The 27882-nt window shown below is 48.1% G+C and overlaps 2 protein-coding genes across 2 annotated transcripts in view; one reads left to right on the top strand and one right to left on the bottom strand.

Annotated features, from left to right (window-relative positions):
• The window catches only part of LOC137429744 (interleukin-17 receptor A), a 119628-nt gene extending 109978 nt beyond the window's left edge, over positions 1 to 9650 (top strand). The window contains exon 14 of the mRNA XM_078779818.1: positions 9318 to 9650. Within this exon, the coding sequence (XP_078635944.1) occupies positions 9318 to 9334 (17 nt within the window). The 3' untranslated portion in view covers positions 9335 to 9650. The remainder of the gene's footprint in view (positions 1 to 9317) is intronic.
• The window catches only part of LOC144892601 (uncharacterized), a 1198808-nt gene that overhangs the window by 1063537 nt on the left and 107389 nt on the right, over positions 1 to 27882 (bottom strand). The gene's annotated exons all lie outside the window — the stretch shown is intronic.

Raw genomic sequence — 27882 nt, 5'->3', positions numbered from 1 at the left:
AGCTTTTGGGTCTCACTATCTGCCATGATCTTTCCTGGGAAAACCACATTTCCAAGCTGGCCTCCAAAGCCAGTCGCCGACTGGGCATCCTCCATCGTGCGAAGTCCTTCCTTGGCACACCTGAGCTCCTCACCACATACAAGGCTTTCATCCGCAGCTCAATGGAGTACTGCTCTCCCCTCTGGGCTGGTGCTCCTGCCTCACACCTAGCTCGTCTTCACGCTGTTGAAACCAAAGCGTTCAGAATCATTGGAATCTCCCGCGATGACGCTATCTCCGAGGGCCTTTCACTTGCTCACCGCAGGCAGGTTGGGCAGGTTGGTGGTCTTTCCGTCTTCTACCGACTCCTCTCCGGCCTTGCTCCCCCAGCTCTCTCTGGGCCCTGTCCCCCAAATATTCCTGCAGGTCGCACAAGATCTGCCTGCAACCCTCTTATGGTTAAACTGCCAAAATCAAGACTCTCTGCTCATCTTCACTCCTTCATTCCTCTTTTCTCCCACCTCTGGAACAAACTCCCTCACTCTCTTCAATCCCACTCCTCCCTCCAGGTCTTTAAAACGGCTGTTCACCACCATCTCTTATCTTCCCCAATCCAAAACCTTGATTTTTTCTACCCCCGCTAATTTCACCCCAAATCCACTTTTTTGAGGTGCCGACTTCTTTCCTGGAAGTCCTTGGTGTCCTTGCGTGTTATGCCTATCCTGCCTCCCCCCAGGCCCTCTCCCTCCCACACATCTCCCGATGTCCCTGCTCTCAAATGTTGTGTTTGTGTGCTTCCTCCCCTTCTCTCCCCATCTTGTCGACCGCTCCCCTTTTTATATACTTTGTTTGCTTGTTTGTTTGATTTGTTTGTTTGATAAATGTTAGCTCTTTCACGAGCCACGACTTTGTATACAAAAAAAATAAAATAAAATAATTGCCCTCAAGGATTTATCGAATTAATTTATTTGTTTAATTATTTTTATTTAATATTTATTTTTATTATTGTTATTATTATTATTAGTATTACTAGCAGAGTACCCGTCATACGGGCGATCTTGTTCCAAGCGTGCAGCACATTTTTCTGCCACTGGATATTTTCTGCTGACGACTACTTTGACTTGGACTTTGACTTAATGGCCTCTAAAGGTGGTTTTTATATCTATCTATAATTCCAGTAATCTCTGTGTGTATGTATGTATGTATGTATGTATGTATGTCTGTATGTCTGTGACCGCTGTTTCTCGACAACCACGGGTCCGATATACTTTAAACTTGCCAGGTATATTGCTGGGGACCCGAGGATGTGCCTTTTCAAGGTTTCATATTAATCGGACAAGTAGTTACCGAGCTATGTCCAAAAAACGATTCAACCAATCAGAGAGCAGCGAGCTATCACGTGTGCCGAACGTGCCGAACAGACTCTGCCTCGGACGGCACATTTGAGAGCGTATTCATTTATTTCACGTTGGCAAACTATGTTGGCGTTCAACTATGTTTTAAAACTAATTAAAACTAATTTGCGATTCTTTCGCTTTCCTGCGCATTTGTGCACGCTATGGCGATTTCTTTACCAAACTCCGCAAGCCATTCGCTTTGGACCAAACCATTTCATGTAAATAGAGGGGGGGGGGGGGGATTGTCACCGTACTCGCAAGCCGTTCGCTTTGGACCAAACCATTTCATGTAAATAGAGGGGGGGGATTGTCACCGTACTCGCAAGCCGTTCGCTTTGGACCAAACCATTTCATGTAAATAGAGGGGGGGGATATAATTTTAGATATAGATATAGTATGGGCATGCCCTAGTATATAACAATTTGACTTGGATTTCTTGGTAATATTGCTCTTGCTGATTTCTGTTCCACTTAGGTGCATCAGGGGTCAGGGGTCGGTACTTCACATGGGAGTGCATCAGGGGTCGGTACTAAGTCCACTACTATTTGTAGCTGTGATGGAGGTGCTGGCTCAGAACGTAAAGGAGGGTTTACCGTGGGAGTTGTTGTATGCAGATGATCTGGTGTTGATTGCGGAAAGTATAGATGGACTGAAGGAAAAGATGAACAAGTGGAAGGAATGTATGGAGACAAAAGGTCTGAAGGTGAATATCGGAAAGACGAAGGTGATGGCAAGTGGTAAAGCATGTGGTGAGGTGGAAAGAACTGGGAAGTGGCCGTGTGCTGTGTGCAGGAAGGGTGTCGGAGTGAACTCCATTCAATGTACAATGTGCGCTGAGTGGGTTCATCAAAAATGTAGTGGTCTGAGAGGGTCATTTACCAGTGTGGCAGCTACATTCAAATGTAAGGTGTGTACAGAGGGAGCTGCAGATGGAGGAAATGTTGAGTTGGATCTTGGAGACGGCGTGAAGCTGGAAGGTGTGAAAACATTTTGCTACCTCGGAGACATGCTGAATGGAGAAGGTGGATCAGACTCGGCAACGGTTGCTCGAGTGAGATGTGCATGGAAGAAGTTTCGGGAACTGAGTGGCGTGCTGATGAGGAGGAGAGTGTCGCTGAAGCTGAAGGGAAAGGTGTATGCTGCATGTGTGAGAAGTGTTATGATTTATGGGAACGAGACATGGGTAATGAACGTAGAGCAGCAACGAAGGCTGGAAAGGGTGGAAATGCGAATGGTTCGATGGATGTGCGGAGTATCGTTGAGAGAGAGGAAGACAAATGATGAATTGCGAAAGATGATGGGAATATTGCCTGTGATTGATGCTGTGAAGAGGAACAGGCTGAGATGGTTTGGTCATGTGTTGAGGAAGGATGAAAGTGACTGGTTGAGAAGAGTGATGGAAATTGATGTAGAAGGAAGTAGAGGACGGGGAAGACCGAGAAAGACTTGGCTAAAGATGGTGGAAGAAGAAATGCGGGCAAGGGGGTTAACAAGGAGAGATGCAGAAAATAGGGCAAAATGGAGAAGATTGTCATTGGCATCGCAAGGCTAACCCCCGCTCTAGCAGGGAAAATGGCCTTAAAATGCATGTTGTTAGGTGTGCCTGGTTTTTGAGGCATCTCAATTTTCCAAAAAAAAAAAAAGACATCAAACGTCACCCTAGCTAACAATACCCATGACCACCCCACTCCACCTCCCCCCCCACAATCCCCTTCAACCATCACCCTAGCTAACAATATCCATGACCACCTTACCCCCCCCCCCTCCCCCTCTCCCATCTCCTCACAATCCCCCATCAAACATCACTCAAGCTAACAATACCCATGACCACCCCACACCCCTTACCCCACTCCACCATCCCCTCACAATCCCCCTTCAACCGTCACCCTTGCTAACAATACCTACGACCCCAACCACGCACCTCACAATCCCTCGTCAACCATCACCCGAGCTAACAATACCCCACGACCACCCAACATGCCTCCCCCCACCCCCCTCCCCTTCATCATCGCCAATCGGTATCGGAATCCGAGCTCGCAATGCGCTGTTTCTCTATGTACCGTTGCCGGCAGGATCACGGTGAGGTCACAATGTGACGTCACTGGCAATCTCGAAAATCGACTGTCTGGACTCTAAGTTTTTTTCGGCACTTTGTGAATTCAAATTGGACCCATGTTAATGATTGCCAATGGCTTTTCAGAAAAAGAAATTGCGTTTGGGTTCCCCTTTAAGGGTATTTTGGGTCTTCAGGCTCTTTTCAGTCTTTTGGGTCTTCAGAATCTTTTCAGTCTTTGGGGTCTTCAGGATCTTTTCAGTCTTTAGGGTATTTTCGGTTTTTGGGGTCTTTTCATTCTTTGGGGTATTTTCATTCTTTGGAGTTTTTTGGGACTTTGGAATCTTTTCAGTCTTTGGGTTTTTTGGGTCTTTTGGTGTTCGGGGTCTTTAAGGGTATTTTGGGTATTAATTTATTTTGTCTTTTGTATCTTCGGGGTCTTTAAGGGTCTTTGGAGTATTTTGGGTCTTTGGGATCTTCAAGGGTCCTCAGGGTATTTGGGGTCTTTGGGGTATTTTGGGTCCTCTGGGTCCTTTTGTGCCTCGGGGTCTTTTGGGGTATTTCGAGTCCTTTGGGTGTTTAGGGTCCTCTGGTTCTTCTCGGTCTTGTAGGTCCTCGTGGTGTTGAGGGTAGGGGTGGGGGGAGAGGATGGTCTTTTGGGTCCTCTGGGTACTTTAGGTTGAGTATTTCAGGTTACATTTGTGGGTGGAGTCAGATCCAACCAATGGATGAAGAGCATACATACATACATACATACAAACACTTGCTCCATTATATATAGATTATTAATTATTATTATTTAATTATTAATTTATTAATTAATTAATTAATTAATTTAAAACATTAATTATTATTATAAATTATTATTATCGGCTAACCCCTGCTCTAGCGGGGAAAATGGCCTTAAAACGATCATTCATTCATTCATTCAATTATTATTATTTAATATTTGTTTAATATTTATTTATTTGTTTAATTTATTTATTTGGCCTCAAGGATTTATACAAGGGTTAAAAACCGGAAAATAATACCTCTTCATGGGAGAATAAACGACGAATAAAGGAAGTCATTGAATGATGAGGGAGCAAAATCATACAATGTGTTTCGACAAGTGTCTGTGGTGATTGTTTTCTTTTTTTCTATGCACCCCTGAACCACGAGACCAGTGGTTCTTAACCTTTTTAAAGGCGCTGAACCCAAACGAAACCCACCGAACACTCGCGGAACCCCTCAAATTTGACCAAAAAATTAAGAAGAATTGCATCTTAATGCGTTTTCTGTTCTTCTTTTCGGGAGGCGATCTGGGAAATGCGTGGTTTTGTTTTGGCAAGGGCCACCCTCAAATCATTTTCGCATGCAAGCCTGCTCCTTTTCTTTGTTTTAATGTCCACCAGTTTCGAAAAGGCATGCTCGCAGAGATACGTTGTAACGAACGGCGTGAGGATCTCAAGGGCAATTTTAGCGATGTGAGGATACCCTTCCATTTTGCGCCACCAAAACGTTGAGAGCGTTGTTGTGCCGAAGAGTTGTTGTTGAGTCTGGCTCCGCTGAAGTTCGATGAGGTCGTCGAGGTATTGGTCGTTGACATCTGCCGTTGCAACGTCGAAAGTAAACGGCTGCCGCACCCATGCTGGGTATTGCTCTTGGTCGGGGAAGTAGCCGTCGAATGACTTTCCCAGCTCATCCAAGTGCGTGGCAATCGCTTGCTTCAGCTCCCCCGGTACAGCAGTGCCTCCAACTTCAGACTCGTCTTCGATCCCGCTCACGCACTTGTCCAGGAGGGAAAAGTTCGCGAAGTTGTCGTTCTCTGTTCGCCGCCTCCACAACGGTAACTTCTTTCGGAAAGCGCTCAGCTTTTCTTCAGATTCGATGACATTCACTCCACCACCCTGCATCTGGCAATTGAGATGTTTGAGTGCGTCGAAGATGTCAGCCAAGTACACCAAGGCGAGGATGAACTCTGACTCTTGGAAGTGCGTTGCATGGCAATGCTGGTGTTCTCGCAAAAACAGGGCTAATTTGACACGAGTTCGGGCAAATAATTATATGACAAAAATTAAAAAACGAACATGCTTAAATATAATCAGTACCCCTCTGAAAACTGAGAAATTTTAACGAAGAAAACATAACTTATAGTTACGATGACGGGATTTATTATCTACTCAACTCTGTCACCTCAGATCCCATTATAATATTACACAGGAAACTGCGAATATTTGTTAGTTTTGAATTGCGACCAAAGGAGTTATATCACCTCCACCTAATTTTCTGAGTAATTCAATCATATTTTATAATCACCATCCACTTTTGACTTTAATATAACTCTGAACACACCTTGCATATCCACAAACATTTCCAACTTACTTTTCAATTAATCAGTAACTCCAAAGTAAGGCGCGACCAATGACGCACGGCACACGGCAAGCTAATCGAGGCTATTCACTGGAATTTCCGAACACCTGCAAAGTCCAAAATCCAGTAAGTAAGTAAGCAAGTAAGCACCATCAACAGAATAATTAGCAAGTTGCTCATTGATTCAACTTACTACAGTCAGTGTGAAACAACTTATCTTAAACACAGACCAGAGAAACCATGAATGGGATGGGAATACAATTACAAATAACATTTTCATTCGTTATAACCTACATAGCAAAATAATAATAATCTATATAATAATACCGTAAGGACTCGACTTTGTTATCCCTTTCACGCCGCACCCAGTGACCCGATGCCCACGGCACTAATGGATTTACGATCTACGAACCGCGCTCTTTGTTTATCACGTATAGACATACTCGAAAAATCTGAATTAGCCGACGTTGGGGCCCAAAAGCATCCGATTAACGGTCGATACGACGCCATCTTATTGGCGTCTGCTGGGTGAAGGCGAAGCAAGCCGTCCGCTGATTGGACAGTCGAAGGCGACAGCAAGCCATCCACTGAGTGGACAATCCTGAGCATGCATTTGTGCCGGTGTCGTCGATCGCGGTGTACACTAACCTCATCAGGTGGGTTTACCATAATTTCTTCCAACCGCACTCTTTGTTTATCACGTGCAGCCAGGGCCAAACATTCCGTAAACTGGGTATCTATACACAAAGAATTAAGTTAAGCACCCCCCCGTTTTTTTACAACCTCGCACATTACAAGTTTGTTGTCGTCAAAACAGTGTAATATACCCATGATATTGCTATATTTTCTGGAGAAGTGATATTATGGTCACATAAAAACATAACAATCATGCCGTTTTCAATATTTTATTCTGAATAATTTAAGGTGAAATTTTTTGGGAATTTTAGGCATATTTTCACCTCAATTTAAGTATGGAGCTATAGGTCCATCACGGACAGTGTGGATGACGTTTATGTTTTCTAACGTACAGTCATTGTTCTGAGAAGACCTCTAGCGATCTTTGCGTCAATAACGTGTGTAGGACCCACGTGATCGGATGGAGCAAGGTGCTGTGACAACCATCCCCTGGCCTGCGTACAGTCCTGACCTGAACCCCCTCGAGCACGTTTGGGACATGTTGGGACGACAAATTGCGAAGATGGTCCCTCCAATAGCCAATCTGGATGAATTGGAACGTGCATTACATCAGGAATGGAACAACCTGCCACAGCAACGCATACGACGGCTTACAGGGTCTATGAGACGTAGGGTTGAGTCAGTGATCCGATCACGTGGGTCCTACACACGTTATTGACGCAAAGATCGCTAGAGGTCTTCTCAGAACAATGACTGTACGTTAGAAAACATAAACGTCATCCACACTGTCCGTGATGGACCTATAGCTCCATACTTAAATTGAGGTGAAAATATGCCTAAAATTCCCAAAAATTTTCACCTTAAATTATTCAGAATAAAATATTGAAAACGGCATGATTGTTATGTTTTTATGTGACCATAATATCACTTCTCCAGAAAATATAGCAATATCATGGGTATATTACACTGTTTTGACGACAACAAACTTGTAATGTGCGAGGTTGTAAAAAAACGGGGGGGTGCTTAACTTAATTCTTTGTGTATATTTGCCTGCTCCTGTCTTCTCCCACGGCCAGTTATATGTGGCATGTTCAAGAGCACGGTCGTTCAAAGATGTGTATATCAAGGTTGATAATACGAGTACGCAAGGAGTCGTCAGAGGCTTGACTATTACCCCAAACATTGTTTATCCAGAAGTTATAAAATAATTTCAACCTCTGATACTGCGTTCATTGTATTATATTCCTACTGCTCTGCCTTGACATTGACGCTTACCAATACGCCAGTATGGGGCTAATTCCAGTCGATTTACTAATCCAATCATTTTTTAAAAGTCTATGGTTCTACTGCTGTTCCTTTCCATTGACACATACCACTGCGCCATTGTGGCCAGAGTGGTGCTATGGCGATTCCTATTACGAATCCATTCATTTTTCAAAAGTATATCGTAGCGTTGTCATTTAAATAGATTGCAATAAATACGTTGTTCATATACGCACTCTTCATTCTCATCTTCCTTCCTAACTCTTACTCGGACAAGCAAATCCCCTATGCCATCCATAATGGTACACTCTATCCATACACCACATCCTCCCTTCCGTGGATGTTCCACGGGTTTCGGCTAGTATTAATAATAATAAGCGTAATTACACACAGATTCAAAATTGATACAAAACTAAAAAAAATATAAAAAAAATTGCAATGCGTTTCGGAGGATCTCCGCTGAACCCCTGAGACTGGCTCACTGAACCCCTGGGGTTCGGTCGAACCCAGGTTAAGAACCACGGCCCTAGACAGAATGGGTTGAAAACTAATCAATGTACACAGTGTTCTGGGGAAGGTTAAGGGGTAATCAAACAACATAGTGCCTGAGGTTCAGGGTGGAAGGAAGATCCCCAGGGTGAGGCATCGAATAAGTTGGTGGATTTTAAAGATTCCACAGTGTCCTTCGTGAAGAGTAGGCGAGTTATCGCAGGCACCCTGACCAAGGTTTCAAATTCCTGCTCTAGTCTGCAGTGGGGCATGCATCAGCGGCATAGCCATGCCCTCATGAAATGACGTTACCTATGCGGCATACGAAAGAAGACCACAATACATCTCTCCACGTGATTGTGTAGCGGCACTTCCGGTGGGAGGGGCGGGGTATATGCATCTACTGTATATCATTAAGGCCAAACAAAAAAATATTCATGTTTAGCGTCCCCGCCCGCTTCCTTTTTAGAGGCCGCCTCCTTTTTTTTCTTTTTTTCTTTTTTAAACATCGTTTGACTGATCGCGAGCAATCAATTTTCTCACTCTCTCGATTTGATAGTCTCCATCATAATTGTTTCATGGCCGCTCACACAAAATAATCCCATCTGTGATACACGTACATACAGGTCCGGCAGTAATATGCGGCGGCTGTATACCTGTATAAAGACAAAAGAAAACAAAGTACAGTATGCAAATATATGAAATGGTCTCTTTTACTCGTCTTTTATTAATATGTTACTCAGTACATGTTGTATTTTGTCAACACAGATCGTCAAGATCCAAACTTTCTACATGTATTTCAAATCTAAAGAAACAAAAAAGCAGGCGACCATCTTGGGAAAAATGAGCCTGGCGGCCATTTTGAAAAAAAAGAAAGAAAAAAAAAGGTGCCTCCTCCTTTTTTCAAAAAGGCAGGACGCTAAACATTTATTTTTTTTTCCCCTAAAACGCTTATTTCTGAAGTTTGTAATCTGAACTTCTCTCCAGCTATTGCTCCTGTCGCCCTAAGATATGTGTGATACTATGTAGTTATGACTAACCCTTTCATATAAGCATACCTATGTCTCCAAATGTCTATAAGTGTGGAATAAAAGCTGAAAAACAGTGAAAAGTTTTGAATAACCCGCGCCATTTTGTTTTACGCACAGTGAGACGCTGCACTTGATACCGAATAGAAGAAGAAGAAGACGTCTGGATGTGTGCCGGACGCGCAGCGACTCGAGAGGCATGCTACGCCTTTTAATACAAATATAAATGCGATCAGAAATGTAAAGGGAATACTTACCAGTAACCACACTATAAGAGACAATACTGCAGTTGAATACAAAGCGATATTCAGGAGATCCGCCAGAATGAATGTTGGTGCCAACTGACACAATTATTTTGAAAGGAAGCGGAAAGGGAGAGGCAGGGAAAGTTCGTTTGTTTGAACATAAACACTATTTATGCCCGTGATTTTCACGGGTTACCGCTAGTTTATTATACTAGGGCATGCCCGTACTATATCTATATCTAAAATTATATCCCCCCCTCTATTTACATGAAATGGTTTGGTCCATGAAATGTTTTGGTTCATTCGCAACGCCAAAGCGAACGGCGAACGCTTTACATGAAATGGTTTGGCGCATGAAATGTTTTGGTCCATTCGCAACGCCAAAGCGAACGGCGAACGGCTTGCGAGTACAGTGACAATCCCCCCGGGGTTTTTATTAGTTTTAAAACATAGTTTAACGCCAACATAGCGCCAACATAGTTTGCAAACGTGAAATAAATGAATACGCTCTCAAATGTGCCATCCGAGGCAGAGTGTGTCCGCCACGTTCGGCACACGCGATAGCTCGCTGCTCTCTGATTGGTTGAATCGTTTTTTGGACATAGCTCGGTAAGTAATTGTCCGATTAATATGAAACCTTGAAAAGGCACATCCTCGGGTCCCCAGCAATATACCTGGCAAGTTTAAAGTATATCGGACCCGTGGTTGTCGAGAAACAGCGGTCACAGACAAACAAACGTACAAACGTACAAACGTACAAACGTACAAACAAACACACAGAGATTACTGGAATTATAGATAGACTAGGGCATTGCCCGTACGTGGGTGCCCGTTCCTTGCCAAAAAAAAAAAAAACGCTACCCGTACGCTCTACCCCGCCCGTACGCCCGTAAACAAAAAAAACAACGCTCTTCGCTTCCGCCCTTCGCTCTGACTGAATTGGGAGAAATAATGCGCATATGAAATCGAGAAATTATTATTTTCTCCGGAAGAAATCGAATTACGAACCGTACCGTAATGGCGGTCAGCTCGTAACGCGCTCACCTCCGCTCGTTCTCACATCGGCCACGCCTACGCAACAAAGCGTTCTGTGATTGGCTGCCGGAAGTGAAGTCTTCACTGTCCGGAAGTTCGCAAATCGTCGCAGTTACGATGAATCGTTTTAATTTAATCGCAGTTTGAATTCGTTTTAAAACATAGTTTAACGGCAACATCGTTTTCCAACGTGAAATAAATGAATACGCTGTCAAATGTGCCGTCCGAGGTAGAGTCTGATCGCCACGTTCGGCACACGTGATAGCTCGCTGCTCTCTGATTGGTTGAAGCGTTTTTTGGACATAGCTCGGTAAGTACTTGTCCGATTAATTTAAAACCTTGAAAAGGCACATCCTCGGGTCCCCAGCAATATACCTGGCAAGTTTAAAGTATATCGGACCCGTGGTTGTCGAGAAACAGCGGTCACAGACAAACAAACACACAGACACACAGACACACAGAGATTGCTGGAATTATAGATAGATTACTAGAACTGTATGGCCGAGTGAGGCCACTGTGGGCGGGGCCGAGTGAGGCCTATGTTGCCGTTGTCTGGAATAAAGATGGTACTTGATCCTCTCTGCGTGTCTGCATCTTTATAACAAAGACATTACAAATTGATCAGCGCGGAACTACGTAACTTCCGTTTAGTGCACCCTTCGCGACAACAGTCACGTGATTGGATACGTTGAAAACAAACCAGAAAAGGGCACGTGTTACAGCTTACTTCCGGTAGTCTCGCCCTCACCTTTTGCCGACGAGGATTTTTCGGACGATGGCTACGTCGTATGGAAACGTCCCGGAGTTTGCTGGGGACAACTTTGAACTTTTTACGCAGAAGCTGAGCTTTTATTTCATCGCCAACGACGTCGTCCAGGTGGAGAAGCAGAAGAGATTCCTCTCTCGTCCCTCTCAGTGGAGGTTTTCCGTTTGCTGTGTGACTTGATTTCATCGGTGAGGACGTCGGACGATGCTGTTAGTGTTACCTACGAGTCCAAAGTGAAGGCGTTACACGATCATATTAAACCAGGTAAGTCACCACAGTTATCACGGTACGAGTTCGACAACCTGGTTCGGTTTCCCTATGAGAGGGTACCTGATTTCGTGGCCTGGCTCAATAATCTGGCGGGGATTGTCGTTTTGGTGACTGAACAATCACAAAGATTGAAGGATTGTTTTTCGCGGAGTTGCGAGATGAGAAGATGGTCGTGTCAATTTTATGGATAGCGTTTGAAGAGATTACATTTGCTAATGCGGTTGAAACTGCGGCTGAAACTGCGGCTGTTGTGGAACAAGCTAGAAAGGATGTTTGCGCCATTGTTGGGAAGGACTCTGTGGTTATTGCCATAGCTGCGGGAGGGTCACGTGCTCGCAATTCTCCCCTCGGGAGGGTCACGCGCTCGCAATTCTCCCCTCGGGAGGGTCACGCGATCGCAATTCTCCCCTCGGGAGGGTCACGCGCTCGCAATTCTCCCCTCGGGAGGGTCACGCGCTCGCAATTCTCCCCTCGGGAGGGTCACGCGCTCGCAATTCTCCCCTCGGGAGGGTCACGCGCTCGCAATTCTCCCCTCGGGAGGGTCACGCGCTCGCAATTCTCCCCTCGGGAGGGTCACGCGCTCGCAATTCTCCCCTCGGGAGGGTCACGCGCTCGCAATTCTCCCCACGGGAGGGTCACGTGCTCGCAATTCTCCCCTCAGGAGGGTCACGTGCTCGCAATTCTCCCCTCGAGAGGGTCACGTGCTCGCAATTCTCCTGCGGGAGGGTCACGTGCTCGCAATTCTCCTGCGGGAGGGTCACGTGCTCGTAATTCTCCTGCGGGAGGGTCACGTGTTCGCAATTCTCCTGCGGGAGGGTCACGTGCTCGCAATTCTCCCCTCGAGAGGGTCACGTGCTCGCAATTTTCCTGCGGGAGGGTCACGTGCTCGCAATTCTCCTGCGGGAGGGTCACGTGCTCGCAATTCTCCTGCGGGAGGGTCACGTGTTCGCAATTCTCCAACTGGGCCAGACACATGAAAGCCCACAGAATCTTGTTTCTCACAGTCTGAGAGTCCTTTAGGTGCTTTTTTGCAAACTCCAAGCGGGCTTTCATGTGTCTTTCACTGAGGAGAGGCCTCCGTCTGGCCACTCTGCCATAAAGCCCAGATCGGTGGAGTGTTGCAGTGATGGTTGTCCTTTTGGAAGTTTCTCCCATCTCCACACAGGATCTCTGGAGCTCAGCCAGAGTGACCATTGGGTTCTTGGTCACCTCTCTTACCAAGGCCCTTCTCCCCCGATTGCTCAGTTTGGCTGGGCGGCCAACTCCAGGAAGAGTCCTGGTTGTTCCAAACTTCTTCCATTTAATAATTACTAGCAGAAGTACCCGGCATTGCCGGGCGGGGGAGGGGAGGAAAGGGGGAAGGGGAGGGGAGGGGAACAGGGGGGAGGGGAGGAGAGGGGGGGAGGGGAGGGCAGAAAGGAAGGGGTAGGGGGGAAAGGGAGGAGCATGGGGGAAAGGGAGGGGGAGGGGAGGGGGATGGGAAAGGGGTAGGGCGGAAAGGAAGGGAAAGGGGGGAAAGGGAGGGGCATGGATGGGGAGGGGCGGAGGGAGGGGGAGGGGAAGGGAACGGGGGGGAGGGGGAGGAGAGGGGGGAGGGGGAGGAGAGGGGGGAGGGGAGGGTGGGTGAGGAAGGCGTAGGGGGGAAAGGGAGGGGGAAGGGGTAGGGCAGAAAGGAAGGGGTAGGGGGGAAAGGGAGGGGAGTGGGGTGAGGAAGGGGGAGGGGGAAGGGGTAGGGCAGAAAGGAAGGGGTAGGGGGGAAAGGGAGGGGCATGGGGGAAGGGAGGGGGGAGGGGCATGGGGGAAGGGAGGGGGGAGGGTAGGGGGGGAAAGGGAGGGGGAGGATGGAAGGGGAGGGGAGGGATATAGATGGTTACTGGCAATTGATCACATCCAGAAATGATGTAATCCACACAATTTATGTACTTTACATAACGTTAATAGGAATACATGGCCGTGTAGATGGGAATACAGTTTGTTTGAAATAAATCACAAATATCAGATGAAAGTGAAAAAAACCTATGTGGTGTGAATGGCAATGTTCCTCGCTGAAATGTGAAAAAACTGAATTACGTGCGAACGCATAACTGTGAGATTATGGCGGCAAAGTTGGAACATCACGTGATCCTAGCAGAAGTACCCGGCATTGCCGGGTGGGGGAGGGGAGACCCGTACATACCCAACCCGTACATTCGCCCTCTCGACTCAAGCTCGTATTCGATTCGTATTCAAAATCGAAAGGGGAAAGGGGAAATCCTTTGTATTCGAATTCGTAAACACGAAATATGAATTAAAATTTAATTCATATCGCACAAAATCGACACAAAACACGGTCGCATAAAGGTGAAAAAACGCAATGGCTTTTCGCCCTGAATTACGTGCAAACGTGTGACGTGTGACGGGATGGAACATCACGTGATCGCTCTGAGCGAATCAGCGAGCTGCTCGCACTGGCTGAGATTAGCGGGTACTTCGCTAATGTGGGGAGGGGGGGAGGGGGGGGTTGGGGATGGGGAAGGGGGGGGGATGGGGATGGGGAAGGGGGGGGGATGGGGATGGGGAAGGGGGGGGGATGGGGAAGGGGGGGGGGGAATGGGGATGGGGAAGGGGGGGGGTGGGGGGTGGGGAGGGGGGAAGGGGGGATGGGGGGGATGGGGGGGAGGGGGATGGGGGAAGGGGGGGATGGGGATGGGGGAAGGGGGGGGATGGGGATGGGGGAAGGGGGGGGATAATTATGGAGGCCTCTGTGCTTTGGAAACCTTCAATGCAGCAGAGATTTTTTTTTGTAGGCTTCCCCAGATCTGTGACTCGACACAGTCCTGTCTGAGCTCTGCAGGCAGTTCCTTCGACCTCATGGCTTGGTTTTTGCTCTGATATGCATTGTCAGCTGTGAGACCTTATATAGACAGGTGTGTGCCTTTCCAAATCATGTCCAATCAATTAAATTTACCACAGGTGGACTCCAATCAAGGTGTAGAAACATCTCAAAGATGATCAAGAGAAATGGGAGGCATCTGAGCTAAATTTCAAGTGTCATAGCAAAGGGTCTGAATACGTATGTAAATGTGAAATTTCCGTTTTTTCTTTTTAATTAATTTGCAAAACTTTCTAAAATCCTGTTTTCTCTTTGTCATTATGGGGTATTGAGTGTAGATTAATGAGGGAAAAAATGAATTTAAACTTTCAGCATAAGGCTGTAACATAACAAAATGTGAAAAAAGTGAAGGGGTCTGAATACTTTCTGAATGCACTGTATGTGGTGATTATAAGCTTAATGTAAATCAAGCGGCAAAGCAAGACAGTTATCCAATTCCATGGATCGAGGATTTGTATACCACCTTAAATGGAGGGCAGACTTACACAAAACTTGATCTCAGCAGTGCTAACTTGAAGTTACTGTTACGTGGTCCCCTCAGTGCATACCAGGTCTCGGTGACCCCCGGACCGTGAGAGGACCTTCGCCAGCAAATAGTATTATATAGGCGCATTCGCCACGCAATCCATAGGAATTTCACCCAGGCGACCACTGATGTGCAAGTATATATTTCCAATGGTAATGATACCAAACACTTTCAAAGACACAACCACGGAGATTTTCCCCGAGCAATCAACAATACACAACCAGGCACAATCAATATTACAACCATGTGAACTCATCTACACAAACTCTAAGATGGCCATCTTAATCTTATACATTCCTCACGTGAGCCCCACTCCTGACTCCCTCCGTGGTCAATGTCTCTCCTCTCCGCACACGGGCGGTTGAACGAGCCCCGGGCGGACGTGCTCTAAACGTGCCGTCTCGGACTGGGGCCGCGGCTGCAGCGCACCTCCTTGCCAAGCCACGGGGCAAACCCAGCGCGGCGTCCAACGTGCGCGAGGCCCCAAGTGCGACTCTTACGCGTCCTTGTAGATGGGCAAAAACCCAGCGCGGCTTCCGACGCGAGCGAGGCCCAACGTGCGGACCCGTACGCGTCTTTGTAGACGGGGCAAAACCCAGCGCGGCTTCCGACGCGAGCGAGGCCCAACGTGCGGACCCGTACGCGTCTTTGTAGACGGGGCAAAACCCAGCGCGGCTTCCGACGCGAGCGAGGCCCAACGTGCGGACCCGTACGCGTCTTTGTAGACGGGGCAAACTGTCCCGGACGCTTGGTTTCGTGCACGAACTCACAGTGACTGGACGTGTCCAAAGGTATTTACCGCCCAGGTAACTCCTCTCGCCAGACGTTTCGCAACGGCGCGTTTTCCGCGCCGCGTAAGGTCGATTCCACCTTCTCGTCGTCGCGGGGCGAGGAAGAAGAAGCCTTCCTTTCCCTCGTGTCTTTTCTCCTCCGTTTCCCGTCACTTCCGCTTCCGGCCACTTCCGTTTCCTGCCACTCTTTCAGAAGGGCTCCTGACCCTCCAACCACAACAACTACACAACAACTTAATATACTACACACGGAAGCAAACACCTGCATGGTAATTCACATACATTCACATAAATATGTAACACTCCCCCCCTTCAAGAAAGAAAGTTTGAACCCAGCGAAAACTTTCTTTGCCGGCCAATTTGGAGAAATAAATCAGATAACTCAACCCCCCCACATTATCAATTCCCCCCGGGCACAGTTATCACTTAAAAATAAAGCCAGTTAAGCCACTCGATAGCACTTTTCCGGGAGGCCAAGCCGAGTATTCACTACATGGATGCCTTTAGGAACGCGGAGTTCACGGTTAGTCCGTGCAGGAAAGTTCTCTACATGGGCGCCTTGAGGAACGTGGAGTTCACGGTTAGTCCGTGCAGGAAAGTTCTCTACATGGGCGCCTTTAGGAACGGCGTTCACGGTTAATTCGTGTAGGAATCTTGGCTCGGCGGCTCCGCCGCCTTCAGTGCTTCCACTTCTCGGAACGTCCCTAATAATTAGGGTGGGCCCACTGGTCCCTGTAGTCCCCTGAATACCGGTCTTCTTCTCGGCCACTACTTTGCCAATTCTTCCTTCGGGAGCGGCCGTAACTCAGGGAGCCTCCATAATAATATTGACTGCGGCCACCACCAAAACTACCGCCCAGTTGTCCTCTCCTGTAGACCTCTCGACGCCTACGAAATGCCTTCCCTACTGTTATGGTCCGACCCTCCAAATCCTGGCCATTCCAATTCTTCTCTGCCTCTCTGGCGTCTTTTGTGCTGGCAAACGTGACAAAGCCGAACCCTCTTGACTGTTGCGTTTCCCAGTCTCTTACCAACCGCACTTCCACCAGCGGCCCATATCTGTTGAAGACAGAGGTCAGAACTTCTTCCTCTGTTTTGAAGTTCAGTCCCCCTACAAATAACTTGGCACTTTTGTCACCATCCCGAGCTGGTGTGGTGTTATTTTCCCTGCTGGGCTCTTTCTCAACCCTCAGGTTACCATAAACTTGACCCCCGGCCAAATCATTCCCGAGAACCACAGATACACCCTCTACAGGAAACGTGGCTTGTAAACCGACGGTGACCGGTCCTGACACCAAATCGGACTCCAACTGGATGACCTGAAGGGGAGCACTAACCCCGCCCCCGATCCCCTGTAAACGAACACTATCCCCCGTTGCCGTCTCCTCGGACCATGGCAAAATGCCTTCAAGCATTAAAGATTGATGGGCCCCTGTGTCTCTCAATATCCTAACCGGTCTCCGGTTAGTCGAGGCTCCATCCAGTGACACAAACCCCTCGGAAACAAATGGTTGGTAACCCTCTTGATGGCGATTTCTTACGCTAGCCATCGCATTCGGAGTTGTAATAGTCGGACTCCGCTCTGGGTTGTCCCTTTTCATGAGGTAACAACTGGACATCAAGTGTCCAGGTTTTTTGCAAAACGCGCAAGTAGGCCCGGAGGAAAAACTCGGGGTCTGCCTCGGGCCCCCCGAACTATAAGTTTGTCTTGGGCCCGCATCCCTCTGATTTCGAACCGGTGGGGTATCATAGTTGTCCCCATAATCATCTCGAGGCCGCCGCCATGTATGGTCGTTCTCCGCACCTGCTGTTCCCCACCTCCCCTGCGGAGATCTAGGCGAGGAGTTAGGTTCGTGGACCCCTATTCGGTGGGTTAAGGCATAATCATCTGCCATGGTGGCTGCGTCCCACAACTTTGGTACCTTCTTTTCCTGCAGGTACACTTTGATGTCCTCGTGGACACACTGCTGGAATTCCTCCACCAGGATCAAGTCCCGCAATGTCTCGAAGTCTTTCCCGACTCCTTTTGACTCACACCACCGATCAAACATGTTTTCTTTCACTCTGGCAAACTCCACATGGGTCTCACTCTCCCTCTTCCTGGCATTCCTGAATTTTTGCCTGTAAGCTTCCGGAACCAACTCATAGGCCTTGAGGATGTGCTTCTTCAGTACCTCATAATCTGCACATTGGTCCATTGGTAGCGCCGAATAAATTTCCTGAGCTTTCCCCACCAGCACACTTTGTACGAGTATGGTCCAGGCCTCCTCCGGCCAGTTTAATTGTCGAGCCACTTTCTCAAAGTGTGGGAAGAATTTCGCGACTTCCTTTTCACTGAACGGTGGAACCAGCCTCACATGTCTGCCCACATCCCAGGTTTTCTGGTGAGGTGTCGACCCCGTCAGCAAGGGTGGTGCCTCTCCCCGTTCTCTCATTAACTCCAGCTCCTTGACTTTGATTTCTTGCTGAAGCTCCATGTCACGTTCCTTTAATTCCCTTTCCGCTTTTCTCTCCTCTGCTTCGAGGTCCCTTGCAGCTCTCCTTTCCTCTGCTTGTTCCTTTTCTCTTCTTTCCTGGAGTTCTCTTTCCACTCTCCTTTCCTCTGCTTGTTTCTCTTCTCTCCTCTCCTCTGCTTTCCTTTCTTCTTCTGCTAACCTTTCCTGGAGTTCTCGTTCCACTCTCCTTTCCTCTGCTTGTTTCTCTTCTCTCCTCTCTTCTGCTTTCCTTTCTTCTTCTTTTAACCTTTCCTGGAGTTCTCGTTCCACTCTCCTTTCCTCTGCTTGCTTCTCTTCTCTTCTCTCTTCTGCTTTCCTTTCTTCTTCTTTGATCCGTTCCTGGCTCCGTAATTGCAACTCCAGTTTCCGGAGCTCCACGTCTTCTGGTTCTTCGGGTAGCCACTCCCAGGCTAACTCGTCCCATGTTCCTAATCCCACCATAGATTGTATCACCGTGGCCTGCAACTCTGCCTTCCTCAAATTAGTTCGGACCTCCAAGTTAAAATGTTTGGCCAATTTCAAGAGATCCGACTTTAGCAACGCTCGGAACTGTGCCTCACTCGGGGTTACCCCAAAGTTCTGTGCCACAAACGCCATGGTGCCTATCGTTAACACCTGTTAACCTTCACCCCAAGACTTTCCCCAATTTCTCAAAAAAAAATATTACCAATTAATAATTAATTAATAAATTTTAATTACCAAAAATATTATTATTTTATTATTTTATACACTTTTAGATCCCGGACGTAGACCCAATTGCGAAACCGCAAATCGTAATTTGGACGAGCCCCCAATTCTGTTACGTGGTCCCCTCAGTGCATACCAGGTCTCGGTGACCCCCGGACCGTGAGAGGACCTTCGCCAGCAAATAGTATTATATAGGCGCATTCGCCACGCAATCCATAGGAATTTCACCCAGGCGACCACTGATGTGCAAGTATATATTTCCAATGGTAATGATACCAAACACTTTCAAAGACACAACCACGGAGATTTTCCCCGAGCAATCAACAATACACAACCAGGCACAATCAATATTACAACCATGTGAACTCATCTACACAAACTCTAAGATGGCCATCTTAATCTTATACATTCCTCACGTGAGCCCCACTCCTGACTCCCTCCGTGGTCAATGTCTCTCCTCTCCGCACACGGGCGGTTGAACGAGCCCCGGGCGGACGTGCTCTAAACGTGCCGTCTCGGACTGGGGCCGCGGCTGCAGCGCACCTCCTTGCCAAGCCACGGGGCAAACCCAGCGCGGCGTCCAACGTGCGCGAGGCCCCAAGTGCGACTCTTACGCGTCCTTGTAGATGGGCAAAAACCCAGCGCGGCTTCCGACGCGAGCGAGGCCCAACGTGCGGACCCGTACGCGTCTTTGTAGACGGGGCAAAACCCAGCGCGGCTTCCGACGCGAGCGAGGCCCAACGTGCGGACCCGTACGCGTCTTTGTAGACGGGGCAAAACCCAGCGCGGCTTCCGACGCGAGCGAGGCCCAACGTGCGGACCCGTACGCGTCTTTGTAGACGGGGCAAACTGTCCCGGACGCTTGGTTTCGTGCACGAACTCACAGTGACTGGACGTGTCCAAAGGTATTTACCGCCCAGGTAACTCCTCTCGCCAGACGTTTCGCAACGGCGCGTTTTCCGCGCCGCGTAAGGTCGATTCCACCTTCTCGTCGTCGCGGGGCGAGGAAGAAGAAGCCTTCCTTTCCCTCGTGTCTTTTCTCCTCCGTTTCCCGTCACTCCGCTTCCGGCCACTTCCGTTTCCTGCCACTCTTTCAGAAGGGCTCCTGACCCTCCAACCACAACAACTACACAACAACTTAATATACTACACACGGAAGCAAACACCTGCATGGTAATTCACATACATTCACATAAATATGTAACATTACCTTTGGATGAGGCATCAAAGGATTGCACAACCATAAATGCTCACCGTGGCCTTTTCAGATATACTTGCCTCCTGCTAGGAATCTCCTCGTCACCTTCCTTCTTCCAGTGTCACCCTCCATCTTCCAGGAGTTGGAGTATTTGGGCTAAAGGATTGATGCAGAGGGGCTGCACCCTGTAGTTAGCAAGGTTCGGGCAGTGTTGGAAGTGCCAATTCCCAGGAATGTGTCTGAACTGAAGTCATACCTGGGCCTCTGGAATTATTATGGGTGGTTTATACCCAACCTGTCAACAGTACTTGAACCACTCCATGCTGTGCTAAATAAAAAAGCCATTTGATAGTGGAGTTCAGAGCAAGATGATTCGTTCAGGGCTTCCAAACAGCTGTTAAGTTCTTCCAAGGTTCTCGTGCATTATGATGACAAGAAAGACTTACTACACGCATGTGATGCTTCACCATACAACACTTCACCAGTGTTGTCTCATCGTATGCCAGATGGAACAGAAAAACCCATCACTTTTGTTTCGCGCAGCCTAGCAGCAGCTGAAAAAAAAATACTCCCAACTTGAGAAAGAGGGCCTGGCGGTGGTTTTTGGGGTGAATAAATTCTACTCGTACCTTTTTGGTCGGCATTTTGAAATCACCAGTGATCACAAGCCACTGCAGACCTTATTCAGTGCTACCAAAGGAGTGCCTGTATTAGCTTCTTCAAGGATACAACGTTGGGCGCTAATTCTGGCAGCGTACGACTACACATTCACCTACAAGCCTGGCAAGATTTGGGGATTGCTGATGTTTTGAGTCGTTTGCCGTTATGGGACATCCCCAAATGGGTACTCAATCGAGAAGATTCTGTGCTCCTCATGGAATTCTTAAATTCTTCGCCAGTAATGGTTGAAGAGATTCGTCAGTGGACGAATCGAGACCCGATTTTGTCACGCGTTCGTCGTTGCATAACCAATGGTTGGCCTGTCTCGACAGATACAAAGCACCAGGCACATTCCCTGTGTAAATCTGAACTTAGCATTCAAGATGATGTGACCTTGTGGGGTAGTAGGGTCGTGGTGCCCCCTCCAGGGAGATCTAGAGTGCTGGAAATGCTCCATGTGGCACACCCTGGAATAGTGTGAATGAAGGCGTTTGCTCAGAGCTATGTTTGGTGGCCGAATCTCGATCTAGATATCGAGGGTACAGTTCGCAACTGCCCCTCGTGTCAGGCAAATGCAAAGTTGCCGGGGCCATTACCAACGCATCCTTGGGAATGGCCCCAGAAACCTTGGGAGTGTATACACATTGACTTTGCTGGGCCATTTTTGAGCAAAATGTTCCTGGTCATTACAGATGCCTATTCCAAGTTGATGAACGTGCACCCCATGCCAACAATCTCATTCGAGGCAACCATCAGCAAACTACGGACCTCATTTGCTACCCATGGATTACCCTCGACTCTTGTGTCAGATAATGGTCCATCATTCACTAATAGTTGGGTGTTGGTGTTGTTGGTGTTGGGTGTTGGTGTTGGTGTTGGGCTAGCGGCTAATTGAGTACCAGTTCACTGGTAATTCCCTGTTTGTCGTTGAAGGCGGCAAAAAGGGTTGGCGTCAGGAAGGGCATCCGGCCGTAAAACATTGCTTCAAAAAGGGGACCAAAAAACAACAACTACCACGGTCCCCGAAAAGGCCAACCCCCGCTTTGCGGGGAAAAATGGCCTCTAAACGGTGGTATTCACTAATAGTGAATTTTGAAGGTTTGTGGATGCCAATGGAATCATCTATCTTACCTCAGCACCATACCATCCTTGGTCCAATGGGTTGGTTGAATGTTCTGTGCAAACATTCAAGGGGGGTATGTCAAAGCTCAATCAGGGTAGCATCGAGTCGAGAGTGGCCCGTTTCGTTTTCAAATACCGCGTAACACCCCACTCCGCCACTGGGAGGTCACCCTCTGAGCTTTTGATGGGAAGGAAGTTGAGGACCCACCTGGACTTGTTGCAGCTGGAAGAGTATGCAAAGGTCTGCAAGGTCCAAGCGAAGCAGAAGTCCTGGCATGACAGACATGCTAAGGAGAGGATTTTTAATGAGGGAGATCGTCTGCATGCGCTCAATTTCAGTCGGGGTAATCGCTGGTTGGGGGGACCGTGCTGGAGAAATTTGGTTCGTCTCTCATCGTGAAACTCTTGGATGGCCGGAATGTCAGGAGACATGTGGATCATGTGAGACTGGCACCCTCTGATTTAACCAGTGACATACCGGGTCCACTGGAACCGTCTGTCGGGATGACCACCCTGGATAGAGCGACAGATATGATTCTGGAGGGCCACGCTCCAGAAGGCCCTCAAGGATGCTTTCCAGAGAATTCCTGCTGCGGAGAAAAGTGAACTATCACCTCCTGTGGCATCAACAGAAGAGGGAGTGCTCCGTTGCTCTTCTCATTCCAGAAGACCCCTAACCAATTGGATTTGTGATCTGTAAAGAACTTTCCTCGAAGATTTGGTTTTATTGTTGTGTATGATTTTTGGGTATTTTTGGCATCAAAGGCAAACTGCAATGGTTCGACAAGGGGGTCATTGGTATTGTTTGTGTTTTATAGTTGCAAAAAGGGAAAGGGAAAATCACTGGGTGTTTAGTGGATGGTTGACATGTATAGCTGATCATTATATCAGTGTTTGAAGATTTGAGATGTTGGGGGTGGGATTTATCGTCTCTATGTTTCTTCGCAAATCGTTGGCGTGCTCACAGGGGCATTTCCTGTTATGCGTGCAATTGCAAGTGTGTTCGATATGTTTGTGTAAGCTTAAGAAGGAAGGAATGTAACATGTTGTGCTTTGCGGTAATCGGGCAGACGTCCCTGATCGGGCGCATGGTTGGGCTTCCGGGTAGGGGCGGGGTGAGCGGGAGATCGGGCGCAATGTGTCATGTATGAAGCTGCAAATATTCACCGTTGTATCCCTACACCAGGACCGCATGGTATCCCTACGCCCCAGCTCGGATGGCGCTGCAGTTAATCGGGCCTGTATCGGCAGAGTGGATAAACGTGTGCTACAATCGATCGTAGTTTGTCGAGATACCTTACATGGCGACGAGGATGGGAAAACATAAGTTGGACCAAACATAAGCGGGACCCTCTCCCTGCCACTGTTGTCGTCAACAATCGACCATTGCAAATGGAGGTCGACACTGGTGCGGCCGTCTTACTCATCAGCCATGCTGTTTTCACACACCTGTGGAGTGATGCTGACCGACCCCATCTGAAACCGACTACCTATGGACTCTCCACCTATACAGGTGAGAAGATTGTTCCCTGCGGTACATGTGACGTCACGGTGGGCTACGATAACAGTGAGTTTCACCTACCCCTGATCGTCATTCCTGGAAAGGGCCCTTCCTTACTCTGCAGGAACTGGTTGAGCATAATTCGACTGAAGTGGGAAAAGCATTCATCAACTCCGGGTAGCCAACGTTTCTCCTACCGCAGCATACACACTCAAAAATGTGCTGGATACGTACCTGGATGTCTTCAAGGATGAGCTTGGAACCTTGAAAGGACATACGGCTAAACTCAGTGTTGACCGGAATGCCAATCCTATATTTTGCAGAGCTTGCCCAGTCCCTTTCGCCCTGCGGGAGCGTATTGACAAGGAACTGGATCATCTTGAAAATCTGGGGATCATCGAGCAAATCCAGTATGCCGAATGGGCGGCGCCCATCGTTCTGGTCATAAAATCGGACCAGTCCATCCACATATGTGGAGATTATAAAGTGACTGTGAACAAGTGTTCTTCATTGGATAAATATTAAATATCCAATCCCGAGGAGCGAAGACCTCTATGCTCGTCTCACGGGAGGCAAGACTTTTACGAAACTACGATCGATTGTATCACACGTTTATCCACTTTTTTTTTTGTTTGTTTTTTTCTTTTTTTTTTGTATACTGAATCGAGGCTCGCGAAAGAGCTAAAAGCTCTACCGATACAGGCCCAATTGACTGCAGCGCCATCCGAGCTGGGGCGTAGGGATACCATGTGGTCCCGGTGTAGGGATACAACGGTGAATATTTGCAACTTCATACATGACATCCTCCCCTTTAAGTCCAAATTTACCAAGAGCAATACGTGCTAGATTTCCAGAATTGACATTTGAAAAGCAACATTTCCAAAACATGTGAAAATATGTGTGCAAACGGTTATGAGAATAATGAAAATACGTGAAAATAGAACGTGTGTCAACGTGAAAATAGAACATGTGTCGACGTGAAAAAAAACATCTTCAAAGATTCAACCGGTCGGGTGCTTTTCTCTCACGCATTGAGCGTCGCGGTGTACCAGTGGATACAGAGTCCGAGGTGATCCCTTTGGGTGGCGGTGTGCCAATGGATGCAGAGTCCGAGGTGATTCATTTGGTCTCCACGAAGGGTGTAGCGTTCGCAGAGGTTTTCGGGGCATCCGAGCTGGCTGGAGCGGCCATGACGATCTCCGGCAGTGGCGGGTCAAACTGTTGTCCTAACTGTGACTATGCTGCAGGCTGTATCGACTCACAGTGACGGTAGGTTATGTGGTCCTGATGTCGGCCAGGGGCGGATCCGGGGGGGGTGCAGGGGGTTCGCCCCCCCCCCCCTTCGATCCAGGATGAGGGTGCAGGCGGTGTGAATCTGCTGAACTGTTGGACCAGGGAAGAACACAAGGAACTGCAGAAACTTCCAAGAACGTACGAAATGCCGTTTCTGACGATCAATTTTTAAAAATTCCTGGGGGAGGACACTCAGACCCCCCTTAACCTCCCTCCCCCAAGCGCTATAGTTTCATGCACCCCGTCTTGAAATTCCTGCATCCGCCCCTGCGTCCTGCGTCCTGCAGGCGAATCACGCAGGACAGTGGACCTGGCTTCTCGATGATGTCCCCCGGTAGCCACGTCGCACCTGCACCAAAATTTTGGGCAAACACTGGATCTCCAATGTTGATACATCGACTGTTGGACGTCGTATCGTTCACCAACTTTTGATTAAGCTGGCTCTGATAAACGTTTGATGATATGTCTGGTTTGAGATAGTCAAGTGTAGATCTCGAGTGTCGTTTCATCAATAACTCAGACGGAGCTGCACCGGTTGTTGATTGTGGCGTGATGCGGTATTTGAACAGGAGACGAGAAAGCTTTGTTTCCAGGGTTCCCTCCTGAAATTTCTGCAATCCGGATTTGATGATTCCCATGGATCGTTCGGCCAAGCCATTTGAAGCCTGGTGATGTGGGCTGACAAACTTGTGTTTGATGCCGTTCCGACGTGTGAACTCGGCAAACTCGGAACTGGAAAAACACGAACCGGTATCACTCATGATCATCCTGGGCAGACCATGAGTGGCGAAACAGCGTCTGAGTCTTTCGATGACAATGGCTGACGTAGTACCATGCGTCACATAGGCATCAATCCATTTTGTGTGCGCGTCCGTAATTATTAGAATCATGCTGCCGTTAATAGGCCCGGCATAATCGAGATGTAGGCGATGCCACGGTTCGCTGGGCCATTCCCAGGGATGCAGTGGCGTTTTCGCAGGTGTATTCCGGGTGCTCTGGCAGGCGTAACAATGTCGAACATGATGTTAGATATCAGCATCAAGATTCGGCCACCACACATAGTTTCTAGTGAGTGACTTCATCTTCACAATCCCGGGGTGACAGTCATGGATTTCATCCATGACCCTGGAACGCAGATTTTCTGGGATTACGACACGACATCCCCAGAGTAGGCAACCATTTTCCACGCTGAGTTCGTTTTTACGTGCTTTGAAAGCCGCAAAATCTGGGTCACCCTCAGGTAGCAAATGCCATCCAAGCTGTACAGCCTGGACAGTTCTGGACAGAACGGGGTCTCGTCGAGTATGAGTGCGGATCTGGCCGGAATCGACAGCACAATCTTCCAAATGATCCATCAGTGCGATAATGGATCCTGGTGTAGGCGAATCATCAACGGATTCTGGAAGGGGTAACCGACTCATGGCATCTGCATTTGTGATAGACGAACCGGGCTTATAACATATGGTGTAGTCATAAGCAGCGAGAAACAGGGAGCAGCGGATGATCCTGGGCGGTAGTGTGTCAGACGTCGCCTTAGTTGGACCAAACAGACTGATCAGCGGCTTGTGATCAGTGCGAATCGTGAAATGATGTCCAAGAAGGTACTGGCGAAATTTGCTGACCCCGAAAACGATTCCCAATCCTTCCTTGTCAAGTTGGGAATAGTTCTTCTCTGCCGGGGACAACGATCTGGATGCAAATGCAACAGGTCTTTCCGTACCATCAGGCATCACGTGTGATAATACACTCCCCACTCCATACCGACAGGCATCGCACGTCAGCACAAGATCCTGTTGGACATGCCAGCACAAGAGCCTGTATCGGCAGAGTGGATAAACGTGTGCTACAATCGATCGTAGTTTGTCGAGATACCTTACAACTGCAGCGCCATCCGAGCTGGGGCGTAGGGATACCATGCGGTCCCGGTGTCGGGATACAACGGTGAATATTTGCAGCTTCATACATGACACTATGGTGATGGGCTTGTAGCACGAGTGTTGAACGGGGATTGAAAATTTTGCATTTACTGGACTGGCCTTCGCGTGATAAGCTTCGGCGACCAATGTTTGTTCATTCACGGTGGACCAGCCGACTTTTGGCGCGGGACTCTGTACACCGACAGAAATGGGTGCCGGCTGTTGTGGTCAGAGTTTTCGGTCCAACTAACTACCTTGTTCGTACATCGGCCGGGCTTATCTGGAAACGTCGTTTGAATCCATTGGTTGCTCGCGGGTCCGGTCCGGTCGCTCACACTCGACCAATTCCGTTCCGTCATGCGATGTGTCCTCATCCATTGAGGTGCCCGTGACCACGTTTGCTGTCATCTGTTTGCAATACCTCTCACCGTCGCCGGTCATGTCCACGGCTCAATGCCCACATGTTTCACCTAGATGATTTGTGCGACCAGCATATTTGAAAGACTATGTGACTTAAGGGGGAGGAGTGTAGTGCCGTGTATGGCCGAGTGAGGTCACTGTGGGCGGGGCCAAGTGAGGCCTGTGTGCTGTGTTGCCTTTCTCTGGAATAAAGATGGTGCTTGATCCTCTCTCCGTGTCCGCATCTTTATAACAAAGACATTACAAGAACAAGAACGACATTCAGTAGAGAGCATATCTACGCCAGGCTGAACAAGTTACATTTTGTATCCACTGATAGGCCAGATATGGATACCGACCTGAACCAAAATCTAATCAGCTTGTTCTTGTCACCTGTCCAATTCATCCACCAAGTTTTGTCTTATTTCCTTCACAAGTTTTTGAGATATCGAGCTGTATATCATTTTGGCCCTATCGCTCAATAGTGATCAAAGAATCGCTTGAAAATTTGCGTATCTGGATCCGGATTTGGATGCTCACCAAAGTTGAATGGATTCGTCCACGTCACACACACAACCTCTCCACCAAGTTTTGTCAGAATCCATCCACTTGTTTTTGAGCTACCCTGTTATATATTGTTTATGGCCCAATCTCTCAATGGTGAAAAATTACTTTAAAATTTGAAGTATCTGATCTGGATCTTCACCAAAACCTAGTCATTTCGTCCTTGGCACAAACCCAATCCTCTCGAATGGCACTCGGTTTACGTTTTGTAATCCACTGATAGGCTGGATCTGGATCCCGACCTGAATCAAAATCTAATCGGCTTGTTTGTGTGACCTACCCAATTCATCCACCAAGTTTTGTCATAATCCGTCCACAACTTTTTGAAATATCATGCTCACAGAC

The sequence above is a fragment of the Myxine glutinosa genome, chromosome 6, assembly GCF_964187855.1.
Source record: "Myxine glutinosa chromosome 6, kmMyxGlut1.1, whole genome shotgun sequence".
Lineage (NCBI taxonomy): Eukaryota > Metazoa > Chordata > Myxini > Myxiniformes > Myxinidae > Myxine > Myxine glutinosa.
The sequence above is the reverse complement of the archived record's forward strand: the minus strand, read 5'-3'. Positions and strand labels throughout refer to the sequence as shown.